The sequence below is a fragment of the Podarcis raffonei genome, chromosome 5, assembly GCF_027172205.1.
Source record: "Podarcis raffonei isolate rPodRaf1 chromosome 5, rPodRaf1.pri, whole genome shotgun sequence".
NCBI lineage: Eukaryota > Metazoa > Chordata > Lepidosauria > Squamata > Lacertidae > Podarcis > Podarcis raffonei.
In genome coordinates this window covers 13647175-13672125 of record NC_070606.1, presented here as the reverse complement: position 1 = coordinate 13672125, position 24951 = coordinate 13647175, and the positions used below count along the sequence as shown (strand labels likewise).

The window sequence follows — 24951 nt, the reverse complement described above, 5'->3', positions numbered from 1 at the left end:
TGTAGATACTGGTTGGAGAAGGCGCCTCTTTTCCTTAAAAACAAAAACCTACGTTGAGCAAAAGGAAGCTGGCAGCCAAGTGCAGCCCAGTGTGACCTCAAATATCCCAAGGAAAAGAAAACAACACCCTTCCTGTTTCCTTCGGAGGGACGGGAAAAAAAGAGGGACGCTCCAATGGTAGAGGTGGACCAGGCTTCCTCAACTTCAGCCCTCCAGATGTTTTGAGACTACAATTCCCATCATCCCTGACCACTGGTCCTGCTTGCTAGGGATCATGGGAGTTGTAGGCCAAAAACATCTGGAGGGGCGAGGTTGAGGAAGCCTGAGCTAGACAGCCATTTCTTTTTCCCATAGAAAGGAAATGGAAACCGTGTTGTTTTCCTTCCCAGAGAACTGGAAGTTTCAGTTTGCAATCGCTCACTTACTGGCTAAATTAATGGGAGACTCTTCTCCCTACCTAGCCTGCCCAATTCGCTGCCATTCCCAGAAGCCACTATGGCAGGGGTAGGCAACCTAAGGCGCGGGGGGCCGGATGTGGCCCAATCGCCTTCTCAGTCCGGCCCGCAGACGGTCCGGGAATCAGCGTGTTTTTACATGAGTAGAATGTGTCCTTTTATTTAAAATGCATCTCTGTGTTACAGTGGTACCTCGGGTTAAGTACCGTATTTTTTGCTCTATAAGACTCACTTTTTCCCTCCTAAAAAGTAAGGGGAAATGTGTGTGCGTCTTATGGAGCGAATTCAGGCTGCGCAGCTATCCCAGAAGCCAGAACAGCAAGAGGGATTGCTGCTTTCACTGCGCAGCGATCCCTCTTGCTGTTCTGGCTTCTGAGATTCAGAATATTTTTTTTCTTGTTTTCCTCCTCCAAAAATTAGGTGCGTCTTGTGGTCTGGTGCGTCTTATAGAGTGAAAAATACGGTACTTAATTCTTTCCAGAGGTCCATACATAACCTGAAACTGTTCTTAACCTGAAGCACCACTTTAGCTAATGGGGCCTCCCGCTGCCGCTGCACCACCGGAGCACAATTTCTGTTCTCATCCTGAAGCAAAGTTCTTAACCTGAAGCAATATTTCTGGGTTAGCGGAGTCTGTAACCTGAAACGTATGTAACCTGAAGCATATGTAACCTGAGGTACCACTGTATTTGTGGGGTCTGCCTGGTGTTTTTACATGAGCAGAATATGTCCTTTTATTTAAAATACATCTCTGGGTTATTTGTGGGGCATAGGAATTCATTCATCCCCCCCCAATATAGTCCAGCCCACCACATGGTCTGAGGGACAATGGACCGGCCCACAGCTGATAAAGGTTGCTGACCCCTGCCCTACGGGAACAATGCTGTTTCCAGGGTAACAGTTTGAGTAACAACATACTTACAGGTTCCATTGGGGGTGGCGGTGGCGGTTCCTTGATGACCTGAAACACACACACACACAGGCCTGTCAGTGTCTGCAAGCTTTGTCCCCCATCTACATACAACCTTTTCACTCATTGAAACAGTCCGGCTCATCAACTTCATCTCTTCAAAAGGTTCGCAAAGGCTGGCTTTACCTGAGCCCTTTAATGTCTTTAGACCAGTGGTACCCCTCAGATGCCATCGGACCACAATCACAGACCGTTGAATATGCTGGCAGAAATCCCCCCAAAAATATTAAAGCAACTAGGATTTTACTGTATTGGCCCAAATATAAGCCACACTTTTTTTTCCACATTCCAACCGTGAAAAGTTAAAGTGCGGCTTAAAGTTGCGACCTTACAAAAAATGGCTTTTGCGATATTGCTGTGTGGGATTTTCTTCTACATTTGCCATTTACGGGTGTGAGTGCCTGCAGAATTTTAAGGGAGTCGCTTATATTCAGGTATTGTCTTTTTTCCTCCCCCCCCCTTGAATTTTAAAGGTGCGGCTTATATTCGGGCCAATATGGTATATGCACAGAAATGGAAGGAAGAAGAAGCTCCAACCAAAGAAGAATGGATAATGGACTAAGCAGAACCGGCAAAATGATCAGGAAAACTGAGGGAATCTTATGACGAGTGTTTTGTGGAAGAATGGTTGCCTTTTTCGGACTAGTTAAAGAAATATTATAGTATAATGAACCTGCAAGCAGGATTTGAGCTACAAGCAACAAAAGTAATTAGATTATAATACTGTGGTTATGATGCGATAGATAAAAGATGAGGTGTGACAGAAGGGTAGGATAAAACAACTGTTGGGAAACTGTGTACGTGCAGCTACTCACACAGAGTCAAATAAGGTTTGGCAGACAGCCAGAAGGCAATCTGAAGGAGTAAGTCTGCCTAGTGATAACAGAGACATGAAGACTGCTCCCTGATGGGACAAGCTCTCTCAAAGGAGTGATAATTAATGGCCTACTAACTGGAATGAGAACTAGTAGGAGTTGTAGGTGTTGGAGTTGAGAGTCGTATCAGAGAGAGCTAGCATAAGATCCGTGTTCTGTTCCTGTAAATAGTCCACTGTATATAATAAACACCTAACTACAAGTTCCTGGTTCCTGCTTCGTCTATCCTGTCTGCAGCTAAGTTGCCAATTGCTTCAGTGGATTCTGTGTTTACTCTGCTAGGTCTGGCTAAGGTCCTGCAACTAGTCAGAAAGTTGCGAAACACCAAATAGGTTTTACCAATAACAACTCCATGGGAAAAGGGGCAGGAAGAAAGACAAATTCGTGTTGTGACTATACATGTTAAAATATTGAAACTTAATAAAATATAATGGGGGGGGAGGAATATGCTGGCTGGAGCTGATGAATGTTGGGAGTCCCAAAATATCTGCAGCCCCAGAGGTCAGCCACTCCTGCTCCAGGCTCAACAGTGCCATTGCTAAAGCATGGGAAATGAACCTAAGGTTGGGATTGCTCCACCAATATTCCTTTTTGTTGTTGAGTCGTTTAGTCGTGTCTCACTCTTCGTGACCCCCTGGACCAGAGCACGCCAGGCACTTCTGTCTTCCACTGCCTCCCGCAGTTTGGTCAAACTCATGTTCGTAGCTTCGAGAACACTGTCCAACCATCTCGTCCTCCGCCGTCCCCTTCTCCTTGTGCCCTCCATCTTTCCCAACATCAGGGTCTTTTCCAGGGAGTCTTCTCTTCTTATGAGGTGGCCAAAGTATTGGAGCCTCAGCCTCAGGATCTGTCCTTCCAGTGAGCACTCAGGGCTGATTTCCTTCAGCATGGATAGGTTTGATCTTCTTGCAGTCCATGGGACTCTCAAGAGTCTCCTCCAGCAACAGAATTCAAAAGCATCCATTCTTCGGCGATCAGCCTTCTTTATGGTCCAGCTCTCACTTCCATACATCACTACTGGGAAAACACCAATATTCCTAGTGAGGGGCAATGGAAAAGCCACAGTGTATTCACTGCTGCGCTTACAATCCTGCCAACTCCTGCAGGGCAAAGTAAAAGGTAGGAGCTTTTTTCTTTTTCACTGTACCAGCTCCAAAGATCAGGCCCCTCGGGAGATCTGTGGGGCTTTGGGATCCAGCATTGGACCCTGAAACTCACAGATCACGGAATCATAGAGTTGGAAGGGACCACAAGGGCCATCTAGTCTAACCCCAGGAAAGTAGCTTCCTGACCATAGGGGTATAAGCTCAGGGCTTCTGCGACAATGGAGCTTCCCCACAATCAGAGGCAAGAATCAGCATTTGGAGGTGGGGGCCAGGATTGCAACCTTAGGCATTTAATCATGGAGAATTGTGGCAGCCATCCAGCCCACACATCTGTCTTTAACTTGTTGCCACCGGCTGTGCAGCTGTGGTGGGTGTGACTCTTTAAAACACCCCTGGCAAATCAGGAATAATTTGACAAAAATGAAAATGTACCCTGATGTGAAGTTTGCAGAAACCGAGGAAGGACAGGCTACTACCACCGTGAACCAGCCGTGAACGAGTCAGTTATGCTTTCCGCATTTTAGTGTGCTCACATTCTTCTCCCTGTTAAGAAGTATTCTGCTTCTTGGCAATCTCCTTAAACTGTTCTTTTACAGTTTTTTTTAATGGTATAAGATGGCGCGGATATAATTGGTCTGAGGAAATTAATGCAATCCACTCATATAATTCTACTGGCTTGCTAAATTTAGTTTAACAAGCAGTGGATACTTGAAGATTTTTTAAAAATGTACACAGAAAGTATAAACGCAGGAAATAAAAAGATCATACAAGGGCAGTCAGCTTGGCTGCTGGCCCAGGTTTCTAGCTGACAATATATGAAACAGCCCTCAGTTGCAGCTGAAATAGGATCGTTTGGCATTCCTTTTCTGAAGAAATAACATATTGGTTTATTTTTAAAAAATATGTTTGCTCCTTAGAAACCAAACCTTGCTTTGTTGTCTATGGACCACTAATATCTAGTGAATTCTGTCTCTGCCTGAAACGTGGTTTCTGGGCTTTGTATCATTCTGCAAGCTCAGCCGCCACGAATCTTTTTCCAGTGCCCAGAAAAAAAAGCAAGTTTCTTCCAGATGAAAACCCTGCCAGGGGTATCTCGCAAAAGCAGAGCTGAGCAGCGAGGAAGTGACTCATTTTCTAAACTTACAAGCAAGTGCAAGTTCTGGGGTGGGATCCTGGCATGTAGCCTGAGACTCTAATCGCTTTGCTGCTGGCTGCAGAAGCTGCTAAGGGCTCTCAGTGCAATGAAAGCACACAGCACCCGTTCCTGCGAGGAAGGAGCTCACAGTCAAGCTTTCTTCAAGACATCCTTTTGTTAAACATAAGCCCCAAAGCTCTGGAAACATCTTGGCAGGAAACCAGGCAGAGGGCCTTTTTGGTAGTGGCGCCTGCCCTGTGGAAATAAACAACTATCTGACTTTTATAAAACACCTGATGGCAGCTCTGTTTAGGGAAGTTTTTAATGTTTGATGTCTTATTGTGTTTTTAATATTCTATTGGGAGATGGGGAAACCCAGCCAGATGGGTGGGGTACAAATAAATTATTATTATTATTATTTGGCTGCTGCTTCTTTTAAAAAAATATTTTAATTAATTTTCCCAATTATTACAAATCAAGCCAAATTAATTTAATTTAATACAATTTCTTAAAATCAGGTTTCCTGCTCCTGTTCATGATGCTTCTTTGACCATTCCCACTCAGTACCCTATTGTTTAGCCTCCTTATAGCCAAGGTTGACCATTAGGTCCACTCGTGACCGACTCTGGGGTTGTGGCGCTCATCTCGCTTTATTGGCCGAGGGAGCCGGCGTACAGCTTCCGGGTCATGTGGCCAGCATGACTAAGCCGCTTCTGGCGAACCAGGACAGCACATGGAAACGCCATTTACCTTCCCGCCGGAGCGGTACCTATTTATCTACTTGCACTTTGATGTGCTTTTGAACTGCTAGCTTGGCAGGAGCAGGGACCGAGCAACGGGAGCTCACCCCGTCACGGGGATTCGAACCGCCAACCTTCTGATTGGCAATTCCTAGGCTCTGTGGTTTAACCCACAGCACCACCCGCGTCCCACTCAGTACCCTATTGTTTAGCCTCCTTATAGCCAAGGTTAAGGACAGGCAACTCTATTTTTGCCTTTAAAAATCTTCACAAAATCCCTGCAAGGAACGTTTACTGTTGTTGCCTTTTTACAAAACGGGAAAGATCATCAACAGGAGAGGGCAAAGTCGTCCCATTAGTTCGTTACCGATCCGAGACTGAATCTCAGTACTGTCACCTAGTTTATCCTGGCCCATCTACTACGTCTTCATTTTAAGAAAAAAGGATGGAAATTGAGCAAAAGAAACAAGGATGGCCTGTCTTTGACCCTTTACCAGCACCTAGACCTCTCACTGCATTAGGATGCTATTAATATATTTAAAACGTTTCCATGTGACCCTTTGGTAAAAAATAATAATAAATATCCCAGGATAACAGCAGTCTATCACACAGAAATGAGGAAGCCTTTCCTGACAGGAAACTAAAGTGAAAAGAAAAACCTTCCTTTCCTAAATCTGCACGTGTCGGCCTGCTGCTATAAGTTCAGGAACCTAGTAAGAGAGGAGGCTGTTTTCTTAAGCCTTGTTATATTTGGAAATCAATACAATTTTGGGCGTGCAGGGAAGGGAGGTGGAAACTCTTCATTTCTCAGGTCAAACAAGGGAGAGTGTTTCTCTTCCTTTTACATTTCTCCTGGACTTTAAATCCTGCCCCTGGCCAAATAACAGCCTTGAATACTGGGAATGAAAGAAAATAAAGAACTGGTAAATGATATACGAGATGAAAAAGATGTTGAAATATACAACTTTTCAAAAACCAGAAGCATTTTTACTTGGTATTATAGGTTAGGATATTAATAGGCAAGATGTAAAAAAAAAATTCATATGCAACAACAGCGGCAAGAGTATTGTTAGTCCAGAAATGGAAGCAAGAAGAAATTCCGACGAAAGAAGAATGGCAGACGAAATTAATGGACTATGCAGAATTGGACAAAATGACAGGAAGGATTCGAAACCTGCGGGACCAGAGCTTTACAGAAGATTGGAAGAAGTATATGAACTATTTGAAGAGCAATTGTAACCAACAAATTACGCTAGTAGGACTACAAGAAGTTTCGTAGGGAGAAATATATGAAGTGCAACAAAACAGATAAAGAATAGAGACATTGGTTATGAGTTTTAATGCAACAGGGAAAATAAGAAATGTATACTAAGAGATTGGATTGGAAAGTTTTCAGACAGGACTGATGGAAGTAAAAAAAATTGAATAAGATGTAAAAATATGTTTAATTACTGTTGAAAATGGTATGTTAAAAAAAAAACTAATAAAAATTTATATATAAAAAGAAATACCGTATTTTTGCCCTATAGGGGGCACCACCCCATAGGGTGCACCTAGTTTTCAGGGGGGGAAATCAAGGGAAAAAATATGACACACATCCCCGCAGCTCTGGGAGCAGCGGACAGGCTGCACGCAGCCTGTGCGCTACTCCAAGACCTTCTCCCTGCTTTTGCGGGAGGTGGGGGAATTCCCTCATCTCCCGCAAAAGCCTACAGGAGGGAGAAGGGACTGACTTGGCCAGTCAGTCCCTTCTCCCTCCTTGGGGAAAAGCCCCCAAGAGTGGCGCGCTCTTTAAAGGCTGCACGGCTCCTGCGGGCTTTTCTATGAGGTGGGGGAATTCCCCCACCTCATAGAAAAGCCCGCAGAAGCCACGCACCCTTTAAAGAGCGTGCGGCTCCTGCGGGCTTTTTGACCCAGCTTGTGGGTCAAACCCACTGCCAGCCTCAAAGCCGGGTCGAGGAGCAGCGCGAAGGCGTCGCACGCTTTCCCGCTGCCCCCCGAGCCTGTGGGGCTGGCAGTGGGGGGAAGTGCAGACTCTCCTGGCTTCAGCGAAAGCAACGCGAAGCCTCCGGAGCGCAGGCTTCGGAGGCTTCGCTGAAGCCAAGGAGCCTGCATTCGCCCCATAGGACGCACACACATTTCCCCTTCATTTTTGGAGGGGGGAAAGTGCGTCCTATAGGGTGAAAAATACGGTAATAATAAAAACAGCCTTGAATACTTACCACGGTGCAGCAGAGCGGCCAGAACCACCAAAAGAGAGCCAAGGCCAGGAGCAGGAACAGGATCAGGAGCACAATGAAAACAATCGTCCCATGATGCTGCAAGCAAGCAAGGTATTCCTAGGTTACGGATTTTGCAACAGAACCGGGCATTGTTTATTTCGCATTGCAATCGACGCAGTTCGGATTTAATCGCGGGTTTCAGACGTATGGTGTACGAGGTGATGATGGCATGGACAGGAAGATACATCACGGACAGAAGAAATGTCACACACAGGGAAAGCAATGACTCAATACGAGATCTTCACTTGCACGCTTATAAATTACTTAATGTGTCAACACGAACAGAAGTTATTAATACTGCAGCAGTTGCATAAGGGATTACTATTACGACGGGCATGTAATTGAAATCGGTAAGATTTTGGAATGCAGGAACGAAGTAAATCATCAGACCATTAATTCTAGCATGCGGGGGGGGCACCTAAATTATATACCGTATTTTTTGCTCTATAAGACTCACTGTTTCCCTCCTAAAAAGTAAGGGGAAATGTGTGTGCGTCTTATGGAGCGAATGCAGGCTGCGCAGCTATCCCAGAAGCCAGAACAGCAAGAGGGATCGCTGCTTTCACTGCGCAGCGATCCCTCTTGCTGTTCTGGCTTCTGGGATTCAGAATATTTTTTTTCTTGTTTTCCTCCTCCAAAAACTAGGCGCGTCTTATGGTCTGGTGTGTGTCTTATAGAGCGAAAAATACAGTAATTCGGTATTTGAATGATTTGTATTGGGAATTATATTATAATTTGGCATTGTTATAATGAGGCTATTATTGGATTGTTGTAATTGAAAATTAATTTAAAAATATAAATAAATAAATAAAGCGTAGGTATTTTCTTCCCTCTCTTTCTTTAAAACAGCTACAACTGCAAAGACCTTTGGGTTTCCACTGGGCTCTATCACCCAGCATGCAGTGCTTCAGAGAAGGGTGAGGAGGAGGACTGGGAACAAAAACTCCCTTCTTCCCACGAGGTGTGAGTGCCATTTATGAGTGCCACGAGGTGCCCTCAGTACTCAGGGCACTCGTTAAAACATCTGGGATACATGCCCTGCTGATGCCCATTGCTTCTGGCTTTGACACCTGGAAAATGCAGCCAAGGAACTTTGGTGCTGTGGGTTAAACCAGAGCCTAGGACTTGCTGATCAGAAGGTCGTTGGTTTGAATCCCCGTGACGGGGTGAGCTCCCATTGCTCGGTCCCTGCTCCTGCCAACCTAGCAGTTCGAAAGCATGTCAAAGTGCAAGTAGATAAATAGGTACCACTCCGGCGGGAAGGTAGACGGCGTTTCCGTGCGCTGCTCTGGTTCGCCAGAAGCGGCTTAGCCATGCTGGCCACACGAACTGGAAGCTGTACGCTGGCTCCCTCGGCCAATAAAGCGAGATGAGCACCGCAACCCCAGAGTCGGTCACGACTGGACCTAGTGGTCAGGGGTCCCTTTACTAAGGAAGCTCAGCCTTCTAAATTTCAGCTAGTTCAAAGAAATGGCGCTGGGTGGGGAAAGTGGCAAACCCCACCTTGCTTCCTTCGCTGCAACCAGTATAGGTAAAGGTAAAGGACCCCTGGATGGTTAAGTCCAATCAAAGGCAACCATGGGATTGTGGCACTCATCTCGCTTTCAGGCCGAGGGAGCCGGCGTTTGTCCACAGACAGCTTTCCAGGTCATGTGGCCAGCATGGCTAAACTGCTTCTGGAGCAAAGGGACACTGTGACGGAAGCCAGAGCACAGCACATGGAAACACCGTTTATCTTTCCACTGAGCGGTACCTACTTCATCATCATCAACCTTTTATTCGACCGTCAGTCAGAAAAAAGTACATCTGTCAATACACAGTTAAAACATCCAGGAAGATTTTAGAACTTAGCCAACACTAAAATGGGCTAAACAGATAGCCCCATATCAATACAGTCAATTATAGTCTTGCGACGCTTAAAAGCTAAAGAAAGAAATTTGGCCACCAAGGAAGGTATAGCTCTAGTGACATTATTCAGCAAGTGTAAAACCTGGTTTTCTCCGGGTAGGAAGCTAAATTGACATAGGAGTGGGTCTATAAAATTTTGTCTAAGCTCTGCATAAGAAGGGCAAGTCAAGAGAATGTGTTCGGTGGACTCAACCACACCCATGGCACAATGACAGGTTCTCTGGGCGTATGGTACTCCCCTGTACCTTCCCCACAATATCGCAGAGTCAAGGACATTTAATCTAGCCGCTGTAAGAAGTCTGCGGTATTCCACATAGTGGATTTCTGCAAGGTAGGGGGCTGGTATGGTCCGATAAATCTGGTCCCCTAGAAACATCCCTGGTTTTACCTGGGCTATGTCCTCTTGTCTGGCAATGTCACTCAGTCTCCGGAAGATTGCAGCTCTAGCTTGATTGTACGTCATAGACTCAAAGTAAAGGTGAGATTGAACCTCGCAGGATTGAACCTCGTTAATGACCTCCCTTTCCCACGATGATTGGAAATCGTCCCTCAATATCAAGGGGGCAATACCCACTGGTTTAAAACAAAGCTTGAGCCATAGCCAGAGCTTCGTCTTCAAGGCCACATACCGTAGAGCTTGCCAGCCGACCTCTAATCTCATAACCGCACCCGCTACCGAGGGGGGAATCCTAAGGATGGCTCTAAGGAATCGCGTTTGGATAGAACCCAGTTTCAAAAAATCCCTACGGGAGCCTAAAGAGATGCCCACCAAAAGAAGGGGGAGGACTTTCATTTGAAAGAGTCTCAAAGCTATCTTCACTGATTGAGCCTGATTCTTAGCATATAGAGATCGAATCTGGATGGCTGCTTTAGATGCATTAGTTGTTATATAGTCTCTATGGGCCAGAAAAGACCTATTTGACCGTACTACTTGCCCCAGATATTTAAAGCAGTTAACCTGCTCTAGGGGGATCCTGTTCATCGACCATCGATGGAGTCTCGGTCGGGCAGAGAAGACCATGATCTTGGTCTTAGCATAGTTGAGTTGGAGCTCATGCTGATCACAGTATTCATGTAGAGCTTGCAACATTCTCCTCAGTCCAATAGGGGATCTGGCAAGAAGTGCGGCGTCATCCGCATACAGAAGAACATTCAGAGATCGGCCTGCTAATTTGGGGGGGTGGAAGGCATCATTGGCCATGTGAGTCACCAGTGAGTTAATGTAAAAGCTAAACAATGCTGGGGCCAATAGACAACCCTGTCTTACCCCTCTGGTGGTGGTAACAGGGTTGGAGACTAGGCCTTTATTGTCTAGCCTGATTCTCAGAAAGGTGTTTGTATGGAGGCTGGTAATCAGATGAAGGAGACGACGATCGATCTTTGTAGCAGCCAGTTTTGTCCATAGCTGCTTTCTAGAGATTCGATCAAATGCCTGCTTAAGGTCAATAAAAGCCACATGAAGAACCTTTGGGGCTTTGCCGGCATACTTTTCCGCAGGTGATTCAAGGTTAATATTTGGTCTGTGGTAGATCTTCCAGGGCGAAAACCCGCCTGTTCATCGGCAATGATATTGTCGTCCTCCATCCATTTTGATAGTTTGTTTAGCAGGTACCCCGAGTAAATCTTCCCAATGACATTTAGCAAGCTGATTGGCCTAAAGTTGCTCGGCTCTGTACGTGGGCCTTTCTTATGTATTAATACAATCAACGCAGAGCTCCAGCTTGAGGGAAATTTTGCTGTTTTGTTTATATGCGTGTAAAGTGCTGCTAAAAGTGGGATCCGCCAATCTTTATTTGCTTTGATGGCATCAATGGATATAAGGTCATCACCGGGGGCCTTGCCTGCTTTAAATCGATCTATGAGAGTTTCAACTTCAGGGCATGTAACTGGGTCCCAATCGGGCAGTGCTTCCGGCTCCACCGTATCTCCGCAGGCATCATGGGCTGCATACAGATCGGCGAAGTATCTTTCCCAAGTGTCCGCTGAGATGTGGGGTTCTATTATTGCAAGCGGCCTACCCAGGTATCTGGAAATTAACTGCCAAAAAGAGGCTGGATTTCTATTCTCTCCAGCTATCAAAAGGTTGTTCCAATTGTTTCTTTCTGCCTCGAGCTTCTTTTCCTTTAGTAGGGCTTTGTAACTTCTCCTGAGGGTGATAAGGCGGTTATTTGGCATGGGGTCATTTGATGCTCTGTATGCCAACCATTCATTATACAGATGATTCTTGAAGTTTTTGCATTCCTCATCGAACCATTTTTTGTGGTAAAACTGTTTACCCTGCTTTGTGGGGGACTGAGCTAGTGTTGGTTTTAGAAGTTCTACTAAATCGTCATATATTGGTAGAGGCTCATCCGCCTGCATAAGGGAAGCCCTTTTTATTTGGAGCTGATCAGACCAGAGAAGTTCATTCAACTGCTGGGCCGAGTTGGAGGTCCATTTAAGGGCTGTAGGTCTTATCTCCAGATGATCATTTGATAGGTGCACAAAGGAGTGCCTATCAAGTTCGTCAGCCAGAGTCAAGGAAATTTCTAGAGGGAAGTGATCACTCTCCAATCTTGTAGCCACCTTAAAGCTGGATATTTTTGGGGTAAGGTCAGAAAGTATCCATACAAAATCAATAGTGGATGCACGTGAACCTGACCAATAGGTGAATTCGGCAGGGTAGTCCGAGCTGATTGCCCCATTTAGAAGAAGGAAATTGAGGGCCAGCAAGGTTTGCCTGCATTTGAAACCTGCGTAAGTGGCTATGTTATCTTTGAATTTCCTTGGTAAAAGATCTGTAGTCATAAGAGGTGAAGAAGGGTACTTGCTAAATTTAGAGAATAAGATTTGGTCAGTATGTGACAGGCGTCCATTAAAATCTCCCGCCAACAGAAAAGTGGCTTCAGGGTATTTATCAAAAAGCGTTTCCAATGTCACTTGGATTTCCTGCCATCTCAGATCAACCAAATTTCTCTTATAGATTGGACATAAGTAGATATTGATCACTACTATCGTTTCCTCTGTTGTTTGCAACTTTATAATCAGCATGAGTGACGACTGGATGTCGATTTTTTCGGCCTGAAGATTTATGGCTAAGGAAACAAAAGTAGCCAAGCCTCCTTGCGATCTACCATGTGATAACGAGTTCTGCGTGGCATTCAGGTAGAAGCCCTTGTATCCTGTTAGATAGAAGTCCTCACAGGCCCATGACTCTTGGAATAAAAAGGATGTGGCTGCCATTTATATAGGCAACAAATGATGGATCTGTCAGTTTGGATTTAAAACCAGCCACATTCCATGATAGTAGTGTAAGAGGCCGCTTTGTGTTTCCCTCAAGTCATGATTTCTCTTGCGTGGTTAATCCTGGAGAATCCAAATGGGGGTGCACGCTGCGTGAAGGGGCAGTAGGGTGAAAAAAGGCAGTGATTTTTGATTGTTTGCATTTCAGGTTCAAGTTGTCACATGTCACAGGAGCAGCCAGTGTCTGGGGCGAATTTATAGGTCGCTGTAAGAGAGAATCTTGATACGAGGGGGTGTTACTAGCCGACAAGTCCATAGACTCATCGTTTGCCGTATGCTCTGTAGTTGCAGGAGTCGCGCCTTGAGGATCGAGGCTTGTTGATGGGAAAGCACTATGTAAGACAGAAGAAAGACATCCTTTTCGGTTAGCTTCCAGTAGCTTGTTTAGCCTTGCCACTGCCTCAGTGTTTGTCCAAAGGGCTACGGGATCTCCCAGTGTCTCTTGCATCGTCATGGTATCAGCACAAGGAATTCAGCCATTTTGAGGATTGGAGATCGTTATCGCTGCAGGGGGTCCACGTGGGCTTGTGTCTGCCAATCTTTAGGAGCATCTATAATGGCCAAGGCTGGACCCGTCAAAGCTCTACCCCTTAAGGCAGTCCCTTCTTGCCGGTGGGATGGTCGGCTAGTAAATCGTAGGGAGGGGTTCATAGGAAGGGTCCGTTGCTGCGAATTCCGGTCATAATCCTCAATCCTCCTTGTAGGCCGGCTAACCAAATTTGCTGAGTTTGGGATTTTCCCAATAATGCCCCTACAGTTGTTAAAGAAGCAACCATACCAGTTGAGGCGATTTTGAAGTTTGCTCAAAAGTGCAGGAAGCCTGGGAGAGTCGAACCTGAGCAACAAGCGCTTAAATTTTGGAGTCTCTGGCAGCCATTCTAATGATAGGAGATCACCCTGGGCCAAGTAGGACCTGGTCAACATTCGCAATGAGATCACAGCAGCTTTACAATTTCTCCAGGCATAGTAGGGGAAGCAGGAGTGAGCGATGTTCAAGCATATATTGTTAGGGGTGAGTTGGCCCCCTACTTAGGCTCTGTGCCTCATGATTATCAGGTCCCTGATGATTTAATGGCGGATTCAAAATCGAGGCAGGGGTTTTGGTGAAGGCATTTAGTTTTCCCTCTAACATATTGATGGAAGCTGATAGCACCTTTATTTCGCCAGCCAAGTGCAGGCAATATTTCTGCAAAGTCCTCAGCTCCACTGATTGTACTATATCACATAAAGATTTACGATGAGGGTCGGGGTGGGGAGAGAGGCCATCTGGGCTGGAGGTTATATCCAACAGCGATTTGTCTCCTGGCAAGGGAGTATTTGAAGTCGTTGCGGGGTCATATGGACAGTCTACCTGCTTGGAGGTGTTTAAAAGGTTGTTTGGAGTCATTGCAGGATCATGTAGGCAATCTAACTGCTTGGAGGTAACAGGCGAAGGAGGCACAAGATTGCAGAAAAACTCCTCCAATGATGAGATAGAAGGCTCTAAGGTCTTAGGTGGTGAATCCAGCCCAGCAGGCTTCGAAACCTTAGACATAGGTTCTGAGGCATTAAAGGAAAGGTCTTCCACAGAAGAGGTACGACCACGTTTTAGGTTCGCCATGCTAAACCCCTTGAGCGGCTCGGTTATCTAAGAGTCCTTCAAAGGCCAAGCAAGAGCTGGTGGAAGGCCAGGGAAGCGCGGCCGGTGGCTGCCCAAGTTACAGCTAATCAGGTTGTTAGTGAAGCTCATTAAGGAGATTTATGGCGCTGACTTTGCAAGCTTCCACAGGGTGAGTTCCTGGCGTTATCATCAAAACATTATCGTGCCAACTTCCAGAGAAAAATAGGAGCGGAGTAACTTACAGCATGAACTGGAAAGGGGAGCTCCGGCAAGCGCGTCTTACTTCGGCGCCATCTTTTTCAAAAATCCCAGCGGTACCTACTTATCTACTTGCACTGGCGTGCTTTCCAGCTGCTAGGTTGGCAGGAGCTGGGACCGAGCAACGGGAGCTCACCCCGTCACGGGGATTCGAACCGCCAACCTTCCGATCGGCAAGCCCAAGAGGCTCAGTGGTTTAGACCACAGCACCACCCGCATCCAGTATAACCAATAACGGTCCCCGTCTCCTGAGAGTGAAGCAGGGAGCTTCTGCAAGGCTACAGCTCTTCCCCATTAATCTACCGTTAATCACAAGTCCTTTGCAATTAAGCATTGAATTTGCAAATCTTTATTCTTTTCATTTCATTTTTTTTTTCCATCTAACAAGCGTTTAATGACCCACTGTTGTTGTTGTTTTAAATCAAAGTTTGTATCATGGACTTTTACCATGCTTACTGCTGCTATATTAGTCTGCAAATTAAAGTTTCAATTTAATCTCTGCTGCATCCTTTTTTGTAAGCTGCTTCATGTGTCTTTGAAAGAAAAAATGGGATGCGAATAAATGTGCTACTTGTGACATCTGCGAGTGTCGTTTGGCTTCAGTCAGGCCCTAAGGCAGCGCATTAGATCAATTTCCTTGCTTTCTCCTTATGAAGAAGGAAGCCACACAAACTCATCTCTTCGAACGCCAGACGCAGCTTCTCTAGTGCAAAGCAGTTTTCAGAGAGCAGTGACCCCCTCTATCTAGGTTCGACACCCAGAGACTGTAACTCCAGACTGGAGCAGAACAAAAACAGTGCTTAAAACATCGTTTTAATTTTGTGTGTGTGTGTTTTCAAATATAACGCTGGCAAGCGGCCAACCACAACCGTTCCTGGCAGAATCGGTCCTCGCCCAGTCATTCACGCCCAAGAGCGGACTACTGTAAAGCACCATCTGAAAACTGTTCGGAAAATAAAATCGGTACGAAATGCTGAAACCAGTTTGCTGACAGGCCCTAGGCACCTTGATTCCACCAGGCCAATTTGGAGAGGCCCGCATTGGCTCCCAGTTAAGTTTCCAGGCTCAGTTTGAAGCGTTGGTATTAACCTTTAAGGGACGCGGGTGGCGCTGTGGGTTAAACCACAGAGCCTAGGACTTGCCAATCAGAAGGTCAGCGGTTCGAATCCCCGCGACGGGGTGAGCTCCCGTTGCTCAGTCCCTGCTCCTGCCAACCTAGCAGTTTGAAAGCACATCAAAGTGCAAGTAGATAAATAGGTACCGCTCCGGCGGGAAGGTAAACGGCGTTTCCGTGTGCTGCTCTGGTTCGCCAGAAGCGGCTTAGTCATGCTGGCCACATGACCCGGAAGCTGTACGCCGGCTCCCTCGGCCAATAAAGCGAGATGAGCGCCGCAACCCCAGAGTCGGTCACGACTGGACCTAATGGTCAGGGGTCCCTTTACCTTTTATTCACCTTTAAAGTCCTAGGTGGAGTCGAGCCTGGATACCTATAGAGCAGGCATAGGCAAACTCGGCCTTCCATATGTTTCGGGACTACAACTCCCATCATCCCTGACCACTGGTCCTATTAGCTAGGGATGATGGGAGTTGTAGTCCCAAAACATCTGGAGGGCTGAAGTTTGCCTATGCCTGCTATAGAGCCATCTTCTTATGTACATTCCTTCCTGCATGCTCATATCCATTTCACGTTGCATTTGTACATATCATCAAACATGACGGTAAACAGCACCAGTGACTTCGAAGGAAAGTACTAGCCATGCTATAGAGTAAGAAAAGATCTTATCTTCTTAGTTTATTTCCAAAAAACCTAAGTAGTGGCATTTGATTGCATGGTTGTGGGGCAAGTGAACATAGCTGTTATTTTGGCTCTCTGTAACAGCCCCAAAGGCAGCAATTCTGGGAGTGTCACTTAACCCAATTGGCTTACTTTGAGCAGATATGTATGGGACTGCACAGCACAAGGACATTTCTACAGGAAAGGCAAGTCTTGCTTACGCTGCTAGTATACTGCTAAATAAATTTGCTCAGTTGCACAGCTAAAATTTTGTCTCTGCTGCACCTATTCTGCATGGTGTATCTGGGTAGGCCAAAATCAGAAATGGTCGTTGCAAAATACAAAAAAAATCTGTGTGGACAGATAGTTAAAGTCAAACCCATACAAGTTTAGTTGTAGAGACTAAAAGGCTGATTTCCCCCTCTGCTGTTTTTGTAAGTTGTGTGTGCCCACGTGTGAGTATTGCTTGTTCTTTCTGCCTGTGTTGCATGGGATTTTTGCTTGCTACACTGACTAGCATCACCTGCAGAAAGTTATGCTGACACCATAGTGAGAATATAGTAAAGGTAAAGGGACCCCTGACCATTAGGTCCAGTCGTGGCCGACTCGGGGGTTGTGGCGCTCATCTCGCTTTATTGGCCGAGGGAGCCGGCGTACAGCTTCAGGGTCATGACTAAGCCGCTTCTGGTGAACCAGAGCAACGCACGGAAATGCCGTTTACCTTCCCGTTGGAGGGGTACCTATTTATCTACTTCCACTTTGACATGCCTTCGAACTGCTAGGTTGGCAGGAGCAGGGACCGAGCAACGGGAGCTCACCCCGTCACGGGGATTCGAACCGCTGACCTTCTGATCAGCAAGTCCTAGGCTCTGTGGTTTAACCCACAGCGCCACCCGCGTCATTTTCTTCCATTTTCTCAAGGAAGGGAACTCCCACAGCATTGCAGAGGGCAGCGGAAGAAGCAAAATGCCCCCAAACGCAAAATGAAGGGGGGTGGGAAGACAGAGGAGACAAATTCATTGTTCTATAAATAAAATATATGTTTCTAACTTATAAAGTACAAGCATTCAAATGACCACCGCCTGAGCCTGGGTCGGCGGCAGTGTAGACAAAGCAGCAAGTGTCTTACCAAAACCCTCTGCAGCAAGAGGTCTTACACTCAGGGATCCCTTTCTTGCCTTTAAAATTAGCCTCCCCCCATCCACTGCTTTAGATGTGAGTGGGTCAGGAATAAACAAGGTTGGCAGCCCCTGTCAAACCCAGTTCATGTTCCCTTGAGTATACCTGAAGGAGTGTCTCCATCCCCATCGTCCATCCTGGACAGTGAGGTCCAGCTCCGAGGGCCTTCTAGCGGTTCCCTCCCTGCGAGAAGTGAAGCTACAGGGAACCAGGCAGAGGGCCTTCTTGGTGGGGGCGCCTGCCCTGTGGAACGCCCTCCCACCAGATGTCAAGGAATATCTGACTTTTAGAAGACACCTGAAGGCTGTCCTGTTTAGGGAAGTTTTTAATGTTTGATATCTTATTGTGTTTTTAATGTTCTTTTGGGAGCCGCCCAGTGTGGCTGGTGAGGCCCAGCCAGACGGGCGGGGTATAAGTAACATGTTGTTGTTGTTGTTGTTGTTGTTGTTGTTGTTGTTGTTGTTAAGAGCTGGATCGGTGGTCAAAAAGCAACACCTTTCCACCCAACCCCTTAGTCCATGTTTCTGCGTTTTAGGTCCTTCCTTCCCCCAGTTTCGTGGTTCATACTTACACAGCGGGTGCTGGTGATGCTGACGGAACTGGAGATGAACGTCAGTCCGCTGTTCATGCTAACTTGCAGGTAAACCACCCTGGAGAGCCAACAGAGATGTCAATTAAAAGAGTGGTTTTTCTCTCTGTTTTAATGTATTTGTTAGGAGGGACACGAGTGGCGCTGTGGGTTAAACCACAGAGCCTAGGAATTGCCGATCAGAAGTTCACCAGAAGTGGCTTTGTCATGCTGGCCACATGACCCGGAAGCTGTACGCCGGCTCCCTCGGCCAATAAAGCGAGATGAGCGCCGCAACCCCAGAGTTGGCCACGACTGGACCTAACGGTCAGGGGTCCCTTTACCCTTTACCTTTAATCTTTTGTTGGAAGCCGCCCAGAGTGGCTTGGGAAACCCAGTCAATGGGGGGGGGTGTATAAATAATAAATTATTATTTTTACTATCTCTGTTTCTCTGTTTCTCGTAAGAAACAATGAAATCAATGATTCTCCCCATCCCTACAAGTTTCTAACCCCTTAGAACTGATATATTTCAGCTGGTGGTTTTCACATTTTAGCATTTCAGGGGGTTTTTTTTGGGGGGGGGGGGAGAAAACACGACAAGTAAGAGGTGGTATGAGGAACAGGTAAAAGCACAATGTACTTACTGTCCGACATCTGCTATCACTGGAGCAGGGCAAAGTAAGTATGTGTCTTGAACAATGGTTGGCTTTTCATCTGAAGGGAAGAAACGCAAAATCACTTCTATGCTAGTACAAAGCAGCCACAAAAACTTTAGATGGCAAGTTTATGAAGAGTGCCTGTTTCATTTTTTTAAAAAAATCGTTACAGCAGCAAATAGTTTTAGGTTTCCTTTCTGCTTTTTTAAACATTTCAGCCAGTGAGTTACAGGTTATATGTGTGTCTTCCCTTTCATTTCATTCAGAGTAGAACAAATTGAGATGATACATAGATAGATGATAGATAGATAGATAGATAGATAGATGATAGATAGATAGAGAGATGATATAGATAGATGATAGATAGATAGATAGATAGATAGATAGATGATAGATAGATAGATATAGATAGATAGATGATAGATAGATAGATAGATGATAGATGATAGATAGATAGATGATAGATAATTATTTGTCTGTTCTGTTTTGGAGTAATTTGATTCCCTAACCGATGCTGGTTGAGTTGTTGCCCTTTTGTGCTAAGTATACTTTAGGGAGGTTCAAACTTGCTTCTTTCGGATGAAGTTCATGAAATCCTTGTCTAGGAAAATAATGCAAAGGCCCTTTTAGTGTGGCTATCTCGCTGCACTCCTGACAGAGAATACAGACTGACATTATCAGGTGCAGGACATGCAGAAATTTAACCAGTGCAGGTTTCCTCATCTTCCTGAAACTTTGCAACCCTGCCTGTGCTTTTCTGTTCTGGATTATCAAATTCATAACTTCCATTCCAATGATGACAAATGGCCGAACGTAGAAGAGTTTGGATTTGATATCCCGCTTTATCGCTACCTGAAGGAATCTCAAAGTGGCTGACATTCTCCTTTCCCTTCCTCCCCCACAACAAACACTCTATGAGGTGAGTGGGGCTGAGAGACTTCAAAGAAGTGGGACTAGCCCAAGGTCACCCAGCAGCTGCATGTGGAGGAGCGGGGAATCGAACCCGGTTCACCAGATTACGTGTCCACCACTCTTAACCACTACACCACACTGGCTCTCCGACCAGCAAGACAAGCCCAGGTACGATGGGAATGATGCAGAAGTAGCCATGAGGGTGAAAATTCTTCCCCCGTTACCATTTCTCACCACAACACTGGTGAAAGCACTTTTTCTGGGGTGGGAAGGCTTAACAGCACCATGCCACAACCTGCCAACTTACTAAGAGTAATGGTGTTATTGATCTTGAAACTGCAGAGAACTTGGTCAATGTTCCTTGCGTAATAAAAGCCGTTGCCTTTGACCACGACTTGGTAGGATTCTGCAAAGAGAAAACGTTACAATGAGAGGAAAACTGGCGTGGCCCAATAATATATAGCAGGGCTTCACGGGGAACGGTCCTCAGTGCACCGACTGTGAAATGGGAACACTATTTGATGGAGAACCTCAGATGATAAAGGAAATCAAGAAGTGTGATGCTGAGGAGCTATGAAATCACTATTAACATTAAAATATTATTGGGGAAAGAGCTCAGTTCGGACCTATTTGAAGGCTGGAGAATTATGCTTTTGAGGCACAGTCCTCTTCCCTGACTATTACTGTAACCTCCTGTAAAAGTGCTTTTCTTGACACTGCAAAAATATTACATTTTAATGACTGCATCCACCACCCCCAATGTTATCGGTGTTTGTGAAAACGACCACTATGCATTTTCCACTCCCATTAACAGGTACAGAAACAAATAAAGGGGGAAACTATTCATTTTCATTGCGGGTTAGACAAGCGGTGGAAACTGTTGGGTCTACAGCCTGTGCCCCCTTTTGCTCCATTCTTAATGCCATACAGCGCGAATCAGTTCCGGGGAACCCAAGCCAGCTGAAAGGGCTAATTCTATTTAAATTGGGGCCCTGACTCGGCACGCGTCCTTTTCTTCCTTCGTTACTGTCAGAAACCAAATTGCCGATTTTGACAAGACAACGAAGGGGAAAAGGTCAGCGCAGAACCAAAGAGGCAGCGCTGGCAGCGAGAGGGTGGGTTGAAACTGGTGCGCACTGGCGGCGCTGTCGGTTTTGCTTCCGTGACTCTGATGAGGAGCTGACGGCTTGCATCCACACCTGGGAGTTGACGCGGCCGGTTGGGTGCCAACATCCAGCGCAACCTTTCAATCAAGCCAGGGCACTTGTGAGCATAATCAGAGCAACGAAGCTTCTGGGAAATTCGGACTCCAGACTGATGGGCCTTTTCGCAGGCTGCGCGTCTCGGTCACTTCTAATCAAGGGAGATCCAAATTTGCAGAGTGGACTGCGAGTCGGGGGGCTTACAGATTGGGAGGGTCACAAAACATTAAGCCTCAGAGAACTGTCAGAAGCCAGACAGACTAATCCATCTACAGCAGCTCAGTCAACATTCAGTTCTCTCCATCGCTAAAAACCAGCCTTGGGGGCTATCCATGATTCAACAGAGGCAGGTGGAAATATATGTGGAAAAACTATGAATACAAACACAGAGAGACCCGTTCTTAAACGCAAAGGATGCTTTAGTTGAGATTCTAGTTGCTATATTACAGTATTTTAATATTTTTTTGGAAGCCACCCAGAGTGGCTGGGGAAGCCCAGTCAGATGGACGGGGTATAAATAATAAATTATTATTATTATTATTATTATTATTATTATTATTATTATTATTATATTGCAGGGGGTTGGGCTAGAACAGGGGCCAGCAAACTTTTTCAGCGGGGGCGGGGGGGCGGTTCACGGTCCCTCAGTCATTTTTACTGATCATAGTTTAGTCATTATTTATAATAAATATAATAATAATAAATAATAATAATAATTTATTTATACTCCACCCATCTGGCTGGGTTTTCCCAACCACTCTGGGCAGCTCCAACAGAAAATTAAAAGCACAATAAAACATCAAACATTAAAAACTTCCCTAAACAGGGCTGCCTTCAGATGTCTTCTAAAAGTCAGATAGTTGTTTATTTCCTTGACATCTGACGGGAGGGCGTTCCACGGGGAGTGGATTTCTTTTCAATTACTATTTGCCGATGTTTTTTATGGTGTACTATTATATTCTAATAGATTACTTAATATTACTTTATTTGATACAAGTCATTCCATTTCAGAGTTATGTTTTATGATGACTTTCTGTCAGATTATTATAAAGGCGTGTGTTCTTTGTTGTATATATTGTTGCTGTAAGCTGCCTTGCGTACAGCAATATAGAAAGGCGGAATACAAGTTAAAAGTGAAACGAAATGAAATGATTTGCCTTGCTTTCTCAAGTCAACTGGAACCATTGTCTTCTGAAGAACCCATTCCAGGACACACCTGACCTCTCTTCTGATCTCGCACATTGTGATCTGGAATGCATATGGCGTCCTGCAGTCTATGGTTGTTCCTTCATGAGCGTAGGAGCCATTTGCATCTTATGGAATTTGATCATCAAGTCCTTCATTCAGCAGGGAACAACAACACACTGTAAGCTATGGTTTGCCAAACAAACAGAGAAGAAGAAGAAAGCATATTCCTAAAATGTGGATGCACCATGTTGCAAAAAACTAGTTGGTTAAGCAAGGATATTCTTGCATTGCTGGGGCTAGATGATGCTTGAGGTCCCTTCCAACTCTACGATTCTGTGATATTGTGTGGAAAATCAAAGCTAGGGCTTTATTTAACAGAGCCCAGAAATTCACATCACCATCTAGAAAGATCACCAGAATCCATAACGGACGAGGTAGCATTACTCACCTCCTGCACAGATACTTGATGGTTCGGCGGCCAGGATCTCAATGCACGATTTCTTCAGAATCTGTAGGATTGAAAGAACGGTGTTTGCAGCCAAGGGTAGCCTGACGCTGATTGACAAATTGAGAAAAGGGCGCATTTATTGGATAAGCTACTTACTGAATCAATGGTGCCTCTGAGGGCATAAAAACCTCCAGTCACAGGAAAAACGTGATCAATGCTATCCGCAATAGTCGATAGCTGCAAAGACAAGACACTCATAAATGTGGGGTGGGGAAAATAATATCTATTAAATTATAAACAGAGCCTGCTTTCTGCTTATGCCCCTTTCCCGTTGTGAAGTTCTGAAGAACGTGTAACCCAGGAGAGACTTAAATTATCCAGCGATATCCACCCAGAGACATGGTAGAATTATGTGCCCAGAGTAGAGGCTGACTGGAAGAATTTAAGGCCACTTATTAAAATACATGCAGATTTCTTTGTCATAAAAGGCTTCGCATTTATAGAGATGTATTTGAAAGTTTGTAGCATTTCACATATATCAGTAATCTGCCTAACAGCATTGCCATTAGGCCAGTTCTATTTCCCAATATTTCATGGGTGGGAGGCAACCAAGATTAAGAAAATAATGACCTACCCAAAGGCAAATCAATGAGCTGATGCAAAATTTGAACTTGCAACCCACACAGCTTAACTACTGCCATACACCAACATTTTGGAAAGGACACAGGTGTAGTATTTATTATTTAGTTCTTACTTACATTAATACTCAGCTTCTTGGCCAGAGGAGACCCTCAAAGCAGCATACATTAAAATAAGATTTGCATAAAGCACATAGAGCACATGTAAAGATTTACATAAGCATAGTAATAAAACAAGAGAAAAGAAAGCAGCGTGATGAACCACAATCAATCAACCGCAGCAATAAAGATCATAAAAGCCTTCTTTAAAAGGGGGGTGCCGGGGGGCACACGATTTTTGAGGCGGCGTGATCCAGGTGACCCCAAGAGCCCAGTGCTACTCTCTGCACATGCAATACGCTCTACGTGGGGCTGCCTTTGAAGGTGACCTGGAAACTGCAATTAATCTAGAATGCGGCAGCTAGACTGGTGACTGGGAACAGCTGCTGGGACCACGTAACACCAGTCCTGAGAGATTTGCATTGGCTCCCAGTACGTTTCCAAGCACAATTCAAAGTGTTGGTGCTGAACTTTAAAGTCCTAAATGGCCTTGGTCCAGTATATCTGAAGGAGCATCTCCAACCCCATCGTTCACCCACTGAGGTCCAGCTCTGAGGGCCTTCTGGTGGTTCCCTCGCTACGAGAAGTGAGGTTACAGGGAACCAAGCAGAGGGCCTTCTCAGTAGTGGCACCCACCCTGTGGAACACCCTCCCTTTAGATGTGAAGGAAATAAGCAGCTATCTTCTCTTTAAAAGACATCTGAAGGCAGCCCTGTTCAGGGAAGTTTTAAATATTTAATGCTGTACTGTTTTTAACACTTGATTGGGAGCCGCCCAGAGTGGCTGGGGAAACTCAGCGAGATGGGCGGGGTATAAATAATAAATTGTTGTTGTTGTTGTTGTTGTTGTTGTTGTTACTACAGTGGTACCTCGGGTTACATACGCTTCAGGTTACATACGCTTCAGGTTACACACTCCACTAACCCAGAAATAGTGCTTCAGGATAAGAACAGAAATTGTGCTCTGGCAGCGCGGCAGCAGCAGGAGGCCCCGTTAGCTAAAATGGTGCTTCAGGTTAAGAACAGTTTCAGGTTAAGAACGGACCTCCGGAACGAATTAAGTACTTAACCCGAGGTACCACTGTATTATTATTATTGTTGTTGTTGTTGTCTGGATGCAAATGAGGTAGAACTGGAAATTGAAAGAAGAAATGATAGCCATTCAAAGAGGCCAAAGTGCACAGAGGAAAATGTGTATGACAGAGTCATTTGAAGAAGGACACTGTGTATGGATGTTCATATGCTTATACTAGTAAATGGGGGGTTAGGGTGCTTGACCTTAAAGGGGAACAAAGACAAAGGTGTGTGTTACTTATTCAGACAAAATATTTGTCTTTGTTTGCAGGTACAGGAGTGCCTTACAGGAACCATCCGTTGTCCTTTAATGCAATGGAAGAATCAAACTCCATTTGTAGAAGAACGTTATTATTTTTTTGAAAATTACCTGAGTTTCGTTAAAGTCTTTCACACCAACACAATAGACAATTGCTCCGAGGCTTCTTGCTCTGTCAGCCTAAAATGAGAGGTAGTATTAAAAAACTCTATATAACTTCCAAGGGGCACACTTGTACATTTCCACATTGTTGTTGTTCCAAAAACTAGCAAGGAGAGACAAGAAGGGCTTCTTAAACGAGCAATGCAAAGAAATAGAGGAAAACAACAGAATGGGAAGAAC

General features: G+C 45.3%; 1 protein-coding gene and 1 long non-coding RNA gene across 2 annotated transcripts in view; one reads left to right on the top strand and one right to left on the bottom strand.

Annotated features, from left to right (window-relative positions):
* ANTXRL (ANTXR like) overlaps nt 1–24951 on the bottom strand; it is a 60237-nt gene that overhangs the window by 20121 nt on the left and 15165 nt on the right. Inside the window, exons 7-14 of the mRNA XM_053387919.1 lie at nt 24721–24789; nt 22697–22777; nt 22541–22601; nt 20010–20108; nt 18779–18848; nt 18136–18214; nt 7504–7599; nt 1378–1416 (exon numbers count right to left, since the gene is read on the bottom strand). Coding sequence (XP_053243894.1) covers nt 1378–1416; nt 7504–7599; nt 18136–18214; nt 18779–18848; nt 20010–20108; nt 22541–22601; nt 22697–22777; nt 24721–24789 — 594 coding nt within the window. The remainder of the gene's footprint in view (nt 1–1377; nt 1417–7503; nt 7600–18135; nt 18215–18778; nt 18849–20009; nt 20109–22540; nt 22602–22696; nt 22778–24720; nt 24790–24951) is intronic.
* Nucleotides 1387–24740, top strand: LOC128413661 (uncharacterized). Its single transcript, XR_008330394.1, has 3 exons — nt 1387–1530; nt 18117–18204; nt 24622–24740. It is a non-coding gene; the product is annotated as an uncharacterized LOC128413661 (long non-coding RNA).